Source organism: Sparus aurata, chromosome 1 (genome assembly GCF_900880675.1).
Source record: "Sparus aurata chromosome 1, fSpaAur1.1, whole genome shotgun sequence".
In the NCBI taxonomy this organism is placed as follows: domain Eukaryota; kingdom Metazoa; phylum Chordata; class Actinopteri; order Spariformes; family Sparidae; genus Sparus; species Sparus aurata.
Window position 1 is genome coordinate 23,602,155 of NC_044187.1, and position 15,964 is coordinate 23,618,118.

At 38.3% G+C, this 15,964-nt stretch overlaps 1 protein-coding gene across 3 annotated transcripts in view; it reads left to right on the forward strand.

Annotated features, from left to right (window-relative positions):
- LOC115591062 (alpha-1,6-mannosylglycoprotein 6-beta-N-acetylglucosaminyltransferase B-like) overlaps positions 1-15,964 on the forward strand; it is a 140,841-nt gene that overhangs the window by 44,620 nt on the left and 80,257 nt on the right. For all 3 annotated transcript variants that reach the window (XM_030432689.1, XM_030432696.1, XM_030432706.1), the window contains exon 3: positions 8,323-8,473. In XM_030432689.1, the coding sequence (XP_030288549.1) occupies positions 8,323-8,473 (151 nt within the window). The remainder of the gene's footprint in view (positions 1-8,322; positions 8,474-15,964) is intronic.

Here is a 15,964-nt window from a genome sequence, read left to right on the forward strand (position 1 = left end):
AACTAATGACAGTTCCTTGTAGCTGCTGGAAACATCACTGTGTCATAGTGCAAGGGAAATAACCCTCTTGCTGACAAGTAATGGAATATTTATCATGCATGTTTATGAAGGCATTTGCAATGGTAATTTTCCAAATGTACTTTGAAATGTGTGTTCATAGAGGCTGAAATAGATTATACTGGGTTGAACAGAAGGTAAAAGTGGGGGTAACACCATCAGCTCATAATGAAGAAGGCTTCTCTGACATATGGAAAATATTGTCAGTGCTGTGGACATTAACAGTAATGGGAGGCAGACGTTAAAAACCTGTTTGCAATCAGAGAACTCTTACGTGGATGGCTCTGACATCTGGCTTTTTCTCCTTTATATTGAAGACTGGTCAGTTTCAGTTTCTTGGTCTGTTGCAGGATCAGAGGTGTCAGTTTTGCTCTCTGCTTTAAGTGGACTTTTTTTTTTTATACTCTTTATTTATTTGTTTCAAATTAATCCCTTACAATAGTTACTTGACACCCAGTTTTAAGGTGACTACTGTACATATCCCCTAACCCACCCCATATTCACAACATCCCACAATCAAAAGGAAGAAGAAAATAAATAAAAAGAAGTAATTAATAAATTCAAAAAATGAATAAATAAATGAGAAAAAAAAACAAAACAAAAAAAAACACAAAACACACACACATACAAAATTAAAGTTACACTGGCTTGCAGATGTATGTACATATACATATGTGTGTGTTCACAGTTGTAGGTGTTCACAGTTGTAGGTCTTTATTTGGTTCTGGGAATATCTCCGGGCTCAAAGAATATCTGTATCCTCTTCCATCTCACCTCAAACAACTTAGATAAATTCCTAATCCTGTGATTTATTATTTCCATTTTATATACTTCATTAATCAAGTCCTTCCATTTGCTTTGTTGGGACGCTACCGGTTTCAGCCAGTTTTTTGTTATCTGCTTAAGTGCAGTTACTCGTAATATTCTAAAAAGATACTTATCGGTCTGCAGGGAGAGAGGCAGTGGTGTTCTACCAAGTAGTATTTGCTCAGGCCCCAAAAAAAGTGGGCATTGAAATATGGAATCCATAGCTTCACATACCTCACTCCAATATTGTTGCAGAGCTGGACAGGAGAAGAATATATGAGTGAAATTAGCTTCTGTCTCACCACATTTTCGCCAACAGCTTGGTGTTACCTCCTTAGAGTACTTTGCTTGAATGACAGGTGTTATAAAAAAGCGTAGTTGAATTTTCCAGGCGTAATCTCTCCAAATGGTTGAGCTTGTGGTTTTCCATGTATTATTACTTATGTCCTTCCATATTTCTGGTGATATAGTTAAATTCAGTTCCCTCTCCCATCTAGTACTTACTGTGGTTTCCTGACTTTGAAGTTTTCCTTCCACAATCCGATAGATCTGACCTAATATATTCTTTGTATGAGCTTTGTTAGATATGTTTAATACACAAATTACTAAAGGGTGTATGTCCTTCACTGTTTTATGTGATCCTATTTCTTTCTCCAGGTAGCTTCTCACTTGCAAGTATTTATAAAAATCTGATTTGGGTAGGTTGAATAAAGTTCTCAAAAGTCTCTATTCCTATATCTGTGACTATCTGACTATATCGGGTCAAGCCTTTGCTTGCCCAGTTTTTAAAGTATTGTCATTCAAAGTTGGTTTAAATTCCCTGTCCATCACGATCTCTCTCATAAATATTAAATCCTTTTGGATATCCTTTGGTTTTGTAACTTTTGCCCAGGCCATTATTGTATTTCTTATACATGTGTTCTCAATTTTTCGGATGTCATTGATAGTTATTTTAGCAGATACATATCTATTCCAGTATTTGCCCATTTGTTGAATTTCAATTTCTTTCCACTTTGCTACTGAGGTGTTACTTAACCAGACGGTGACTGGTTTGATTAGGGCAGCATAGTAATAATTAATTAAATTTGGGAGAGCTAGTCCCCCGTGTAGTTTGGTTGTTTTAAGCATCTTAAGTTTTATGCGGGGTTTTCTTTCTCCCCAAATAAATGTATTTATAGTTTTGTCCCATTGAGAAAAGTTATTTTTTAATATACAAATTGGTAAATTTTGAAAGAGAAATAAAAATCTTGTAAGTCCTGTTTAATTTGACTCTCCAAAGCCTCAAAATTATATTGATAGAGCTTATCAAAATCTTGGCAAATGGTCACCCCTAAGTATCTCAGTTTATTTTGTTGCCATTTTAGGTTATATTTAGATCTAATAGTTTGTAATATTGGCTGCCCAATTACCATTGCTTCTGATTTACCCATATTTAGTTTGTAGTCAGACATTGCGCTTTAAGTGGGCTTTTGCTTATTAGACCCGCATTCTTAGAGTTCCTTGCTCCACAGATTGAAGTATCAATTATGGCTGCAGTCCAGAAACTTTCTAATTCCACTTTGGCCCTTTTTATTTCACTACTTTTACATCTGGCTATTTCATGTTTAGTCAGGTCATTGTGATTAGCAATTAAATGACTTTTTTTCTGATATCAAAGCTATTATTATATTGAAATTTGCAGTCGGAACAATAAACTGCCCAAACAATAGGATAAGTCCTGCAACAGTGAGAGGCCAGTGAGAGCTCTGGTGGTAATTGGTGGAAATTCCCATAAAATCTGAATCATGCTCTTCTTTTCCTTTGGGGTATTTCTGCTATGGGTTCTGTGCGTGTGCGTGTGCATGTGCATGTGTTTCTCACAGTGTTTCTTCTTTTTGACTCAACTGCCCTTTGAGCTCAAGCAGGTCAAGCTATCTCTGTCTTTGCAGTTCCCTTTATCTTCTTTCACATTCTGTCCATTACCTACAGTATCTGTGGTCACAGTGTCCTTCACTCGCTAATAATAAATTACGCCGGTGAGATCTAAATTAGGTTTTATTTAATTAGGGAAGACAAGGGCAGTCATTTCCAATGTTATGGTATAATTTGTGTAAGCTTTTTGAATATTCGCACTTGTCCTTTAAATTGTTTTTGGTGACTACATTCAGGCACCTTAAAAAGGTTTCACATGTGTCTGTCATTGAGCTTCACAATTAAATCATAAAAAGGATCAGCTTTTCAAAGGCAGACCTAATTTATTACAGCTGGTCATTAGCCATCCATGGGAGTACAGCTGCGGTGGCAAAATTTTGACACAAAGATTCGTCAAGAAACAAAGACCAGCGGAGAACAATTAACCCCCTGTCTCGAAATCACATTTGATACATTAGACTGTATGAAAGATCTATTTGTGACTTTTTTGGAACTCATACCTTAATAATTGTAATATTACTTATACCACATTACATTTTTACAATCTTAGGTATCTCATATAGTGGTTTGTTTACAGACAAGAACAGAGGGAATCACCCATATTAAACTGTAATTCAGTGTACCAAATTAAGCATGACTTTGACTAACAAAATAGACTATAATGTGTTTAGGTTTGGTCATCTACATGCTTAATAGGGGCTTTGCCAGGACTATAGATTCTGGGAGAAACACTGAATCTTAGACCAGTCTGTATTAGTTCAACCTTAATAATAAATCAATAATTTCTCAGCATGGCCATTCCTTCAGTATGCTTGACCCTTAACATAGATGTGATCCATTATCAGCCAATCACAAAGATGTCATCAGAGTGACCCACCGGCGCACTCTGACACAGCAATTCATCACAGGCAAAGGACATGACACTGTCAGTCTAAGACGAACACATCTGTCGCTGAGGCAATAACTCACTGAACTTAGGATTCCTTCAGCTGTTGCTAGAAATCGAGGCAGACAATGACCTTGCACTGGAGCGGTTAGGCACTGGAGCCCATTGGCTGTAATTGCCTGTCAAGCAGCAGACATGAGGTGTGACAGAGTGGTCGGACAGTGTAATCCAGGTGTTTACGGTGTCGATATGGGCCAAGCCAAGTCCTCTGATGAGAGGCTAGACGAAAACATTTACAGCTTTGTGTCCCCTATGTCCCAAGTTGTATCTTATAGACTAGGGCTGGGCGATATGGACTAATAGTCATATCCCGATATATTTAGGCTGAATATCGATATACGATATATATCCCGATATTTTTATGCAAAGTGAGAGCAAATGTTCAGTCAAAATCAAAGCCAAATATGACATGTGGGTGGGAATTTCGTCATTTTAGGGGCAAGTCCATTTGGCCTTCACTTTTTTTTTTGTCAGGGGCACCAAGGCCACTGAGTAAAATTTGTTGATTTACCTTTCAGACTGATACCATAACATCCTAATTTATAATAAGACATGTATTATGTATTAAAACATTTTTTAAATACCAATATCAAGTTAATGTTACATTACAGTACAATACAGTTTTTTTTAAGTAGGGTTAGAGTGAGGTGAGTTTTTTGACACCTTACTGAATATTAGTGTTATTGAATATTTCCCCCAATAGAAATTCCCCAAAATTATGGCAAAGCACATTTTTTCCAAACAAAAAAATTGTAGAATAACCAGCAGGAGACCACTGATGTGTGGAATGATTTTGGCGACACTACACTCTGAATAATAGTGAAGTTATTGAATATTTTTTGTAGTTTCTCTTTTCAGTGTTGCACTTTGTAGACGGTCCCTGCGCCCTCGTCTCACAGACGGCTGACCATACAGACCAGAGTTAATGTCCAGACGCTCGTTTTGATTAACATACGGTTGTAGCTCGTTGTCTACCGTACTACGGTAGGAAAGAGCCGTCAGTTGTGTTTTAACAAGGTTTCACTTATGAGTTATTGATCCGGGAAGTTCGAATCTGTGAATATATTTCCAACTTTACCGGACCAAATCCTACCACATAAGTCAGTTACGTATCATGTCAAAACCGGCTGTGCTCGCTCGCTGTGCTGTAAGTTTCCTTTTTCTGTTTTGAGACGCTGCTGCTGTTTGAGAGGCTTTCACCTGAGATCATCGTGATGATGAGACTCCACCTGCGCGAACCGCGGACTCACTGAAGTTACTGTGAGTGACTACTGTGCACTCAGGTGGCTGTAAGTCAGGGCAAGCCCGCTACGCTGACCGGTGGCCGTGCGATTATATTTTTTCACGGGGTATCAAGGCCAAAGTGTAATATATTACACTAGCATGCTCATGTTAGTGATTGGTTTCGACTACTGTTTGTAGTTTTTCGTATCTGACCATCCAGCACATTTGCTGTCGCTTAATAAACTCATGACATCACTATTGTTGGAGATTACCCTGAAAACTTTACAAGAAAAGATGCTGACTGTCTTTAGATTGCTATATTAGACGCAAATCGACCACTTTCTTTTGCTACAGCCCTACATTAACAGCATTTAACACACTTTGACTTTCATTACAAAGTAACAGTTTGTACAGTGTGTTTGTCAGTAAGTTAAGCAGTTACTACTGTCATTCATCAAAAACGCATCTACAAAACAAGAGAACATTCATTTTTGCCATCTTTTTCAGTTTGAAATATGTCATGGATTAGTTTAACGCAGTCTGCGGGAGTGATGGAGTGAAGGAGCAGCCTCAGTTAGCTGTTAGATGAAGACAGGCTTCACACCTCCAACTTCTTAGTGAGGTAATCAACTTATATGACCTCTTTGACATTATCAAGGTCCTTGTTTTTTCCTTCCAACTTTTAGGGTCTTAAAGAGTGTAGATAAAGTTGGTGATGTAATGATCAAGCATGTTAGCAGTTAGGTTGTTCTTACATTTTCATGTGCCCATATCCAACATAAAGTAGTCTTTGATTGTTTTTTTTTAGAGAACCCAGTGGCTTGTAGCAATATGAAGGATGATACGGCAGAAGATCTGTTGTACTAGTGCTTTGGAGGCCAAGCACCTCTTACTACATCTGTTTTGTGCCTTTATCCAGTATGTGTGTTGAAAAAAGTGGGGAACAAAGGGTAAACTGCATGTTTCAATCTTGCTTAAAGTCTTGCTCAAAGGAAGTAAAATTGACCATTTACAAATGATGAGTTGGACGTATTTTTAAAAGATTTGTTCTGCAACGACACAGAATGAAAAGCTTTCCATCTGTATCTCTACCTTTCACTCACCTTCTTCATTTCAGAGCCATTATGAGTTGAATTCAGACACTCTGACACTGGCAGTGTTGCTGTAATTATCCTAATGAGGTCATATACCTTTAAACAATTCAGAGTACTTTTCTAATTATCTCCAATATTGTCTCTGGAGCTGCAACTGTGTGTGCATGCTTATGTGTTAAGATGAACTTTTCAACTCTGATGGCCAGTGATTAATCTCTCACACACCACACAACTACATATGCAGCCCCTCCTTTATGTCGATGGAGAGCCATGTCTGCTATAATAGGTGAAAGAAATAAATTGACCATCACACAGACATAGACAGAGAAACAGAGCCCTGGCATAATTAGTTCCTGGCTTTTCATAACTCATAGTCTTGGTGGAAGTCTCCTTCTCATATCAAAGGGTATCAAAGGATATAAAATAAGCCCATATTCAGACATCAGACTCCAGAGTGTCTGGCTGTCTGGCCTTGACAAAAGCCAGTTTATGACAAGAGATCAGAATAAGGCACTGGGCGATGTGCACTGCTGTTGGCAGAGGAAATGAGAGATCAAGCTTAAGATATACAGGTTAAAGACTGACATAATCAATCTGTTGGCTTTTTAGACTTGAAGAATGATGAAAATTAACACACAGGCGCAAGTGAGGACGGGCTGCTCTAATGAGGTTAAACTGGTATTATGGTAGGGGTGGTCTTTCTTTTAAGGAAAGTGGTCATTTTTAGAAATCAGGGACTCTGAGCAGAGTGGATGATTAATGCAGCTGCAGAAAATAACAATTAATAGCTTTAAGTCAACTCAAAGCAAAAATAGGGGAATTAATGAAAAACTAAAAGTTTGATAAACAAAATAAAAAAACGTCTTAAATAACAATTGATTTATATTCTAAGCCCAACTGAAATTAAACAGTTTTTTTTCTCTCTGACAGCACATATCTGCTCTGTAAATCACTTTCCCCTTTGAAGAGAAAAATCCCTTTGTTTAGCATTAATTAAATATTGTATTATTTGCTATCCCATCTCAACATAAGTTGTGATAAGTGGGAATAATCATTTTTGCAGTTTTCATTTTCACAAAAAAACAGAATCATGATAATGTGATGTTTGTTGGGGTCTGTACCCAACAAACATGTTTTTCTTACATCGAGAGAACAAGATTTGTAATCCTGGGCATCTGCCCAGCACTACAGTACTTGTAATGCTTATTAGTAACACATTTGACCATCATAAAAAAGCCTTTTTGATGAAAATTCATATGATATTTCATTTAGATGTGCAGCCTGAACAGCCTGACAGCAGTGTACCACCAGCACTCTGGCAGTCTGTCAATCAAACAGAAAGGGACTTGCTCCTCCATTTCCCCAAACACCTTTTTCTTCCAATGAATTATTACAAAATATTAACAATACATAAAAAACATGTTTACATTGTATTTTGATTAGAAAAAGAAGTGACTAATTGTGATGTCAGTTCATAACCAACTTTTTGTACACATTATGGGGACAGTAACATTGAAAGGCTTAATAAAGCTTCAGCTTGTATAACTGTCATGTTTTATTAAGAACAAGGACTCAGGTTAACTTCTGTTTAAAAAACATGTTTTGTGCAATCATTGTTTTTTAATTACATGAATTAGGGGAAATTCCTTGTTGGATTCCTTGAATATTAATTAATGATGACGGCCAGAAAACTAATTTAATCAGTGAGGTAACATCAGCAAACAGCTCTACAAATGGAAAGGATCAAACTGTTATGACTCACGTTTCTTTGGATATACAGATACCTTACTACTGTTTTATAGCATGTTTGGATTTCCTTCTTAAATTTTCATTGACGTCTTCCTTTACTTTTGTTTGGACTATTGGCCATGACAAAAAAAATAGTGTAGATAAATGGGATGAATCCTAATTTCATTGCAGCCCCACATTGTCATTAAAGGTTATGAGATAAATATATTATTGCATTAAAAAAACTGCCCTATAATCTCAATAGAATCAGACACTTACCATTGATATTCAGATGCTGTTTATAGATATTTAAGTTCCATCTTTGTCATAAAACACTTGTTTGGCACAAATGAGTAGAGACTTTGCTTTTGATCTGCATTGCCATGAGGTGCATAGAGACCGTTGTCCAAAACAAGAATCCAGCCAAAATCAACAACAGTATTTTGAGCCAGAAGAGCTGTAGGATTTGTGATTAATGTGCATGCTGCTCAACAAGTTGGTAATGTGCTTCAAATTCCAGATTTTTATTCTCCTTATATGTGTCTCTCCATTCAGTGCTGGGAGGTGTGGAGTCACGTGGTGTGCTGAGGAAGATCAGTGACATGCTTGAGGTTATTCTGAAGAGGATGGACAGCCTGTCCAAACTCGACAACACCTCCACGACCGACGCACGGCGCCTGGATGAGCTCAGCTCTGCAATCAACAGGTATGCTCAGTTTTTCCTTCATTTAACACTTCGATTGTGAGTCATTACCAACTGCTTTTGGTAATCACTACCTAAAACCCATATTAAATTAATCAGAACTCTCTGGATATATGTGGCTATAATGAGATTCACGCCAAAATGAGATGAAATCATTTATTTTAAATGTAAGGGTCATCCGAGTTTGATACCTCTACTTTTGATGCCTGTGTACCAGTGATGGTGTATTGGGGTTTTCTATCCCATTCTACTGAATGTATCTCAGGAATGCCCAGAGGAAATTTCTTGAAATGTGGCTCACACATTGACTTAGACTTGAGGCTGAACTGTCATAAATTGGTAATCAGTCAACATTCAAGGTCACTATGACCTCACAAAACACATTTTTGGTCATAACTCAAGATAGATGGGACAAGTGATGAAGAGATTACATGTTAATTGTCAACTTCACTCTGATATCATAACTTTTTGCAAAAACACTTTTTCAGCAAATTGACACTAATCTTGGGTGCCCACCTAAAAAACTGTATTGATCTTCTGTGCTACTGGGTTAAAAATGTGTGTAAAGCACCAACGTTTTACAATGTGTAACTTCTATTTGTTTAATTAGCCAAGCATGTAAACTTATACAAGGAACTTTACTTTGCTCCTTGTCAGTGAATTTACACATGTATGCACATACAGCAGTAGTCAACCACAAGCTCATTGGTCTTGCTGATATTGAACTCAGGTGACTGTCGTTGCACTATGTGATGAAGCTCTCTATTGGTTATCTGTCCTTCTGTTAAAATAGTCAACATAGTGATTACTTACATTTTGGGAAAAATACACTTAATCATCTATCTTTTATTAAATTAAAGGCTAAACTAAATTTTTATTATATTTAGAGTCTAAAAATATATAGATCTAAAGTTTACCTTGACATGTACGCAGAGGCATACACTTGCAAGATGATAATACTAGTTTTCACTGAACAAATCTTATTTAAAAACATTCTAATATGGTTTAGAAGGCTATATCTTTTTGTCACCTTGCAAGTAGAAAAGTGTAAAATCAAATACACTGTTTTAGCTGAACGTTCTCATCTGCATATTAAACTAATGCAACCATATATTACATGCCTTATTCTTCTTCCTGTGAAAACACCAAATCATATTAAGCTATAGTTAAAAAAATCACTTAAATTGAAATTACAATTTAAATGGTGGATTGCCAATATATAGATAATGCACTTTTATCAGGTCTTTCATGGTGCAGTACCAGGAGTGCTTTGGCTGGCTCAGGTGTGTTAAAACAGAGAGCAGCTGGTAGAGCTTTGTACAATTTCCCTTTATAAAAGAGAGACATGAAATATTATAATGACACCTTCAAATTTAAGAGATTTTCCTCATTGTCATTCATACCGTACATCACATCTCTGTCTCCACTGTAGTCATGACTTCTATCTGCTCTCCTCTTTACTCCTCACCTTATTGGATTTCACTGTCATCTTCACTCTTCATTTTTGCTTGTGGAAATTGCTGCCTATTACCTCAAAATCACTGCTGCAAACAGACGAGTCTTGTATGACCTTGCCGCTACTGCCTTTATCAAACCGCTCCTCTCTTTGCCCCGTTAGTACCAAAACATCCAATTTGTCTTTTCTATCTAACGTTCTCTTCATTCTGACTGCTTTCATTTTCAAACGGCCTGACTAAACTCAGTGCAGCAGGAGTGATGTGATACACACTGACAGAAATCCCCTCACTTCCTCAAACCTTGTTAAATGATCCCAGATAAGCACTCAGGTTCAGATGTGCGCGGAGGCACTAGAGCAGAAGGATGGAGCGATTAATACGGTCTGGCGTCGGTGTTAACTGCAATCAATGTCTAGTAATGGGCTGCTTAATGTGGGGGAAGTCATTCTAGTCTTAGGCCATGACTGGGAGGAAGTGCCCTGCTAAGGGTGTAACTGTCTATTGTCAGGGACTCCTAGACGGTACATGCATATGTTACAGTAACAGAAATCAATTTCTAATTATTGCCTTGAAGGGGGTAGTTGGGGTGGATAGAGGGTTATGGTCAGGGTGTAATAAGGGTCAAGCACAAGAGCTGAAATCAATGTTGTGTGACTTTCTTGTTTAAAATATGGTTAATGAAGAGTTTTCAGCCTATGACTTGGAGAAATAACAGATAGGTGTATTCCAGTGTCTCTTTAAATTAATTGAAAATGTAGTAACAAATTACTTGATTTTTCTATAACTGAAATGACTAGAATGACAATCACTGGAGTACCTACATCCGCCAAGACTCAGCAATCCCCTTTGATTTAATCAAGTATATTCTGGTATCAAACTCTATAGTCCTGTATCACTCTGAATTTAAAACCACCCTTTACTGCTTAATCAACATTTAAGATCACCAGACCTTGGTGCTGCATTGAATTGTTCACTCTCAAAGATACCAGCCATATGAAGACGCCAGATGATTACTTGAGAAATTAACAAAAATGCTGCCAAATATAACTGGGAACTGGATTTGTCATTTATCCATTCACACCAGAGATTGATGGGCTCTATTCTTGGCTGAGACCCATCCTCCATCCAAGTTTAACAAAACAGTATACAGTAGTTTTCGTGTAATCCTTCTTACAAACCAACCAACCAACCAACCAACAAAGAGACATGGGTGACAACATATCCTCCTTGGGGGAGGTAATCATTTTAGCACAAGGAACAAAAAATAGGTTTTTCTTTAAGGGGGCCCATGTAACAATTTGTTGCATTGTCTACTTATCTATCACTTTTTAATGGCCATATGTGTGCAGATTGTAAGGTGATGTTAAAAAAGAGACCTCCTCATCTCTCTGTGTCCTATACAAGCCTATGGACAATTTGTTTGAGTCAATAAATGCTGCTGGAGGGTGGATTTATTTGTGAAGGATTTGGGTCAGATTTTCCAATGGATGTGACTTAATGCAAGTTCTCCAGTGTTTTTTTTTTCTCAGTGTGCGTCTTTGCTCTGCTAAAAGAGAGCAACAGTAGTTAATATTAGCCAAGAAATGGAGTCTTACCATAAACTGCTGACTTACAGCACAGCAGAGAAGATCCACAGAGCGCCTTTAAAGATTTAACATGTTTGCATTAAAATGTCTTAAAACAACTAGACCGTTATTGTATATTTTGTTGAGTTGTGCACTTATCCCAAATATTCAAAGAAATGTTCAAACCGAAAGAAATCAGTAATTTTATTGAAGGTAATGGTGCGTTTTAAAGGTTGCCTATTTTTATAACTTCCAGGAGAGTTAGGAACGCAGTCCGCAAAGGAGTCTAAACATAATGTGAATACGAATTTAAAACAATACCTCATCCGTTAACATTTCCTCTGATAGATTTTCATTGGCTATCGTGGATGTTTAACAAAGACGACAATAACTCCGATAATCCCATGATAATTACATCTTTGAGAGACCCCTCACTTCAGAAAATGTATACTGTGAGTTTAACAAAGCATGAATCATTATCACCCAAAAATACCAGCACATGTCATGCCAAGTTCACAATGTCGGAGTGGATGACAGAGATGGGGAGGATCCCCATGACGATGTTAATGCATTTGAATTATTCAAAATGGTAAATGGCAGGGTTTGCATTAGCCATCTCTTTTAATTTTCACATTCAATGAATAGTGCTGCATGTTTTATAAGCATAGTTGGTCTTGGGGGCGTAAAATACAGTGTGCATGATCAAACTTGTGTTGAATTAAGGGTTAGTCGTGGTGCCTGAATGGCACAGTGGGATAAAAAGCACTTAGTCACTGCAGCATAACCCCAGCAGCAGTGCCTTCAGCTTGGCTAGGTGCCCCATTACCATTACATTGAACCTATTACCCACATTTGTAGCAGAGATTACAATGCTTTAGTTACTCTAAAGGCAAGGTCTAATTTCAAGATGTTCACATTTATTTGTTTACCCTCTCTATGCACTCCTAATAAAAATAATGATGTCTGGTTTACTCATATATCAGAGGGATATTTTACATTTAAAATTATTTTACATTATCTGGGAAATATTACATTTACATAAGCTGTAGCTGTAAAAAAACAAACAAACAAAAAAAAAACACCAAATAAGCCCGTCAGTCTAACAGGATATGCAATTACCTCGACAAAATTGGCCTTAAAATCCTGCTTAAAGCCTCGGCCCACTACTGGTTTGCTTTGTTTACACCCTGATTCTCTGGAACGAAATGGATCTAAGCTTCGAAAGAAGGAACTAAAAATGTGAGACTTATAAACATGAGTTGCATTTCAAGGCTTCTCTAAAATTATGTTTTTACAAATTGAACCAAGCCATGAAATGTTTTGATGGGTTATAAACAGTAAACATCAGACTCCCCACAGAGACCAAACATCACTGAGCGAGCTAAAGAAAACTTCCTCCGAGCTCAGAGATAGGCACCCAAACTTGTGCGACAACAACTTCACCTTTCTTTGTTTAATTCTTTAATGGTTCTACTTGAACATTTTTCTCTTCTACAGCAGCGTTCTGTGAACAATACCAAATCAAATTAAAAAAAAAAAAAAAAATGAAAAATCTATTTTATTACAGTACTGTGTTATTTAGTCTGAACTCAATGGATCTTTGGACTGTAGCAGCTATTATAGCCAGAGTGAAAGTTTTGATTCAGGAATAAGAATGAAAAGAGTATTGACCAAAGAAACTGTGGTGGGCACTTACAAACACACACAGACAAGCACTTATTGTCTTGATGAGTTTTCTTTAATGGCTCCCTGCTGAAGGAGGAGAATAAAATGTGTTTAATGAGTCTCTTGTGTGTGTTTAAATGTGTCGCGCATGTGTGTGTGTATGTGAAGTGGTTCATTTGAGGTAATACTTGTTAAAGCTCGTCTGGGCGTGAGACCAGGGCACAGACCTCAGGCTAAGGACATAGCCTGCAGGATTAATGACCGCACATGCACACGCACACGCACACGCACACACACACACACACACACACACACACACACACACACACACACACACACACACACACACACAAACACACAAACAAACACACAAACAAACACACACACACACACACACACACACACACACACACACACACTACAGGGATGACCTAAGTCTCTGTTTAGTCTGATGATTTTCATTCCATCATTCGTTTTTGCTCTGTTCCTGCCGCCATCTCTTCATCTCTTATTAAACTTCACTCTCTCTACCTTTCCTTTCTTGGCCTCTGTCCCTTTTTACTAACATTTCTTACCAAGCTCTCTTTTTGCCTGAGTGTGTGAAAAAGGCGGTCGTGTATGAGTGACGCGGTAAAGTGTAATTTTTGCCAACGGGCATAGGAGCAAATGGGAAGAGAGAGCTTTATAAAAACATATCCTAAATCCAGGCAAGTCAGGCACGAATTCACAGAAATACACACACACACACACACACACACACACACACACACAGGGTGGGAGTCTCATATTCGTGTGAGCTTCATTGGTGCTGACACACTCCCGTGTAGCAGGGAATGGGACTTGATGTCTGAGGCTCCAGCCTGTGATTCGCCCACAGGGCAGCCACTCGTTAGAGCAGAAAACGGAGGGAGAATAACGAGGGAGGGAGAGAGGGACAGCGACAACAAAGAGCCTGAGAAAATGAGGGAGGGAGATGAACGAGGGGGAAAGGACGCACAGTTGATTCACTTCGTTTCACTGTGCAGCGGATGAGAGGGGAGATTGGTAAGTCTCCCCCAGGCGTACGCTCTCTGAAGATCACTGCTCTGGCTTGGCTTTACCTATTTCTCCCCCCTTAAGCACCCATCTAAGCTCCGTCAGTAACAACCTTTATCCTAGGAGGCTTTATTTTCCACAGCACTCAAGTCAATGTCATACTGCAGCTTTGCTGGAAGTAGCCAGCAAAAGGGGCACTTAAATTCTTCTTGCACTTAATTTTTCTTCATTTCGGTTGCTCTGTGTATAGATCAGCAGGAGAAATAAAAAATGCTGTTCAAACCTTATTCTCTGTGCCACTGTATGAGGGATGCACTGATAGTTTGGTCAAACATATGTATCGACCCTTATAGCCTTGTTGATTACTGTTGGCCTGTCAGGGAATATGATGAAATTTCTGCTATATTTTTTCCCAATTCAATATCGATTCATAAAATCCTCTGAATCGATTCAGGCAAGCGACCACCCGCGGTCCCTCGTCGGACCTCTCGGGCCCCGCCTCAAGCAGCTGGAAGCGTCTCGCCCGCGACCTCGCTTGAGGGTTGGAGGGTGATGCGCTGCGGAAACACCGTCGGAGCTGCAGGGCCGGTTAGCCGATGTCTGACGCACCGCTATTTCAGAGACAGTAAACTCCCAGCACAGCCGGTCTCACCCTGGCCGCTGCACCGTGCGCCCGCGAGTTGCACTCTCCTCTGGGGAGAGAGGGGGGGTCAGTGTCAACGTTTACCCCCTCGTGTCTAGCAAGAGGGCGGAGGGACCGCGGTCATGTCTATGTTTCTGTCAGACAAAAATGTGCCATGCAGTCCCAGAAACAATGGCACTTTCTCAGCTTACAGGGTTCATACGGGTGCTTGAAATCCTTGAAAGTACTTGAATTTCAATGTTGTGTTTTCAAGGTCTGAAAAGTGCTTGGATTTTAGTTTAAGTGCTTACGTGCTTGACATTATAACTCTGTCTCTTGGCAACATTGGGATCAGACTGGATAGTTTGCTTATTACAAGGAGAAATAAAACCAGTGTGTGTGTGTGTGTGTGTGTATCGTCACACATGCAGCCTGGTAGCAATAGAGAAGTATGGCTGAGGAGAAGGTGAACTTGTTGCAATTTGGACTGATGACACGTTCAATATTATTAAATTTTGATGAATAAGCAAACAGCTTATAAAAGTTTATATCAAAAATGAAAATTACAGGGTGATCTCAGGTCTCTCTTTGTCTCGCTGCAAGTGTACCTGAAGAACGCCAAGTGGCTTCCCTTTTTTTGGATAAACTTTGTGTTCTCCTTTAATTTCTAAAGTTTTTGCTATTATGAAACATCATTTTAGAAGTTTACAGCATAATACAATGCACATAATTGTGATAAAGAGTGAAAATAAATAATCAAGAGTATATATATTCCTGTCGATATGTATTTTACCCCAGCGATAAGGTGCTGGAAAATTCTGTAAATGACCCTTAAAAGTGCTTGAATTTGACCTTAAAAAATGTGTACAAACCCTGGCTTAACTATGGTTGCACTATTTATAACTAAACACATCAAGTACCTTTGTTTACATTTCAGTTCAAACTAGAACTTCCTAGAGGAAAGATTTATAATTTAAGATGACTTTTTTCAATAAAAAACTTATCAACAGGTACTCTAATGAATTATTTGTTTATTACTACTTATTACTGAATTGATATCGAAGCATTTAAGTCAATATTGAATTGAATCGAATTGCGACCTATAGAATCGAAATCGAATCGAATCGAATCGTGAGCTTCTTAACAATAC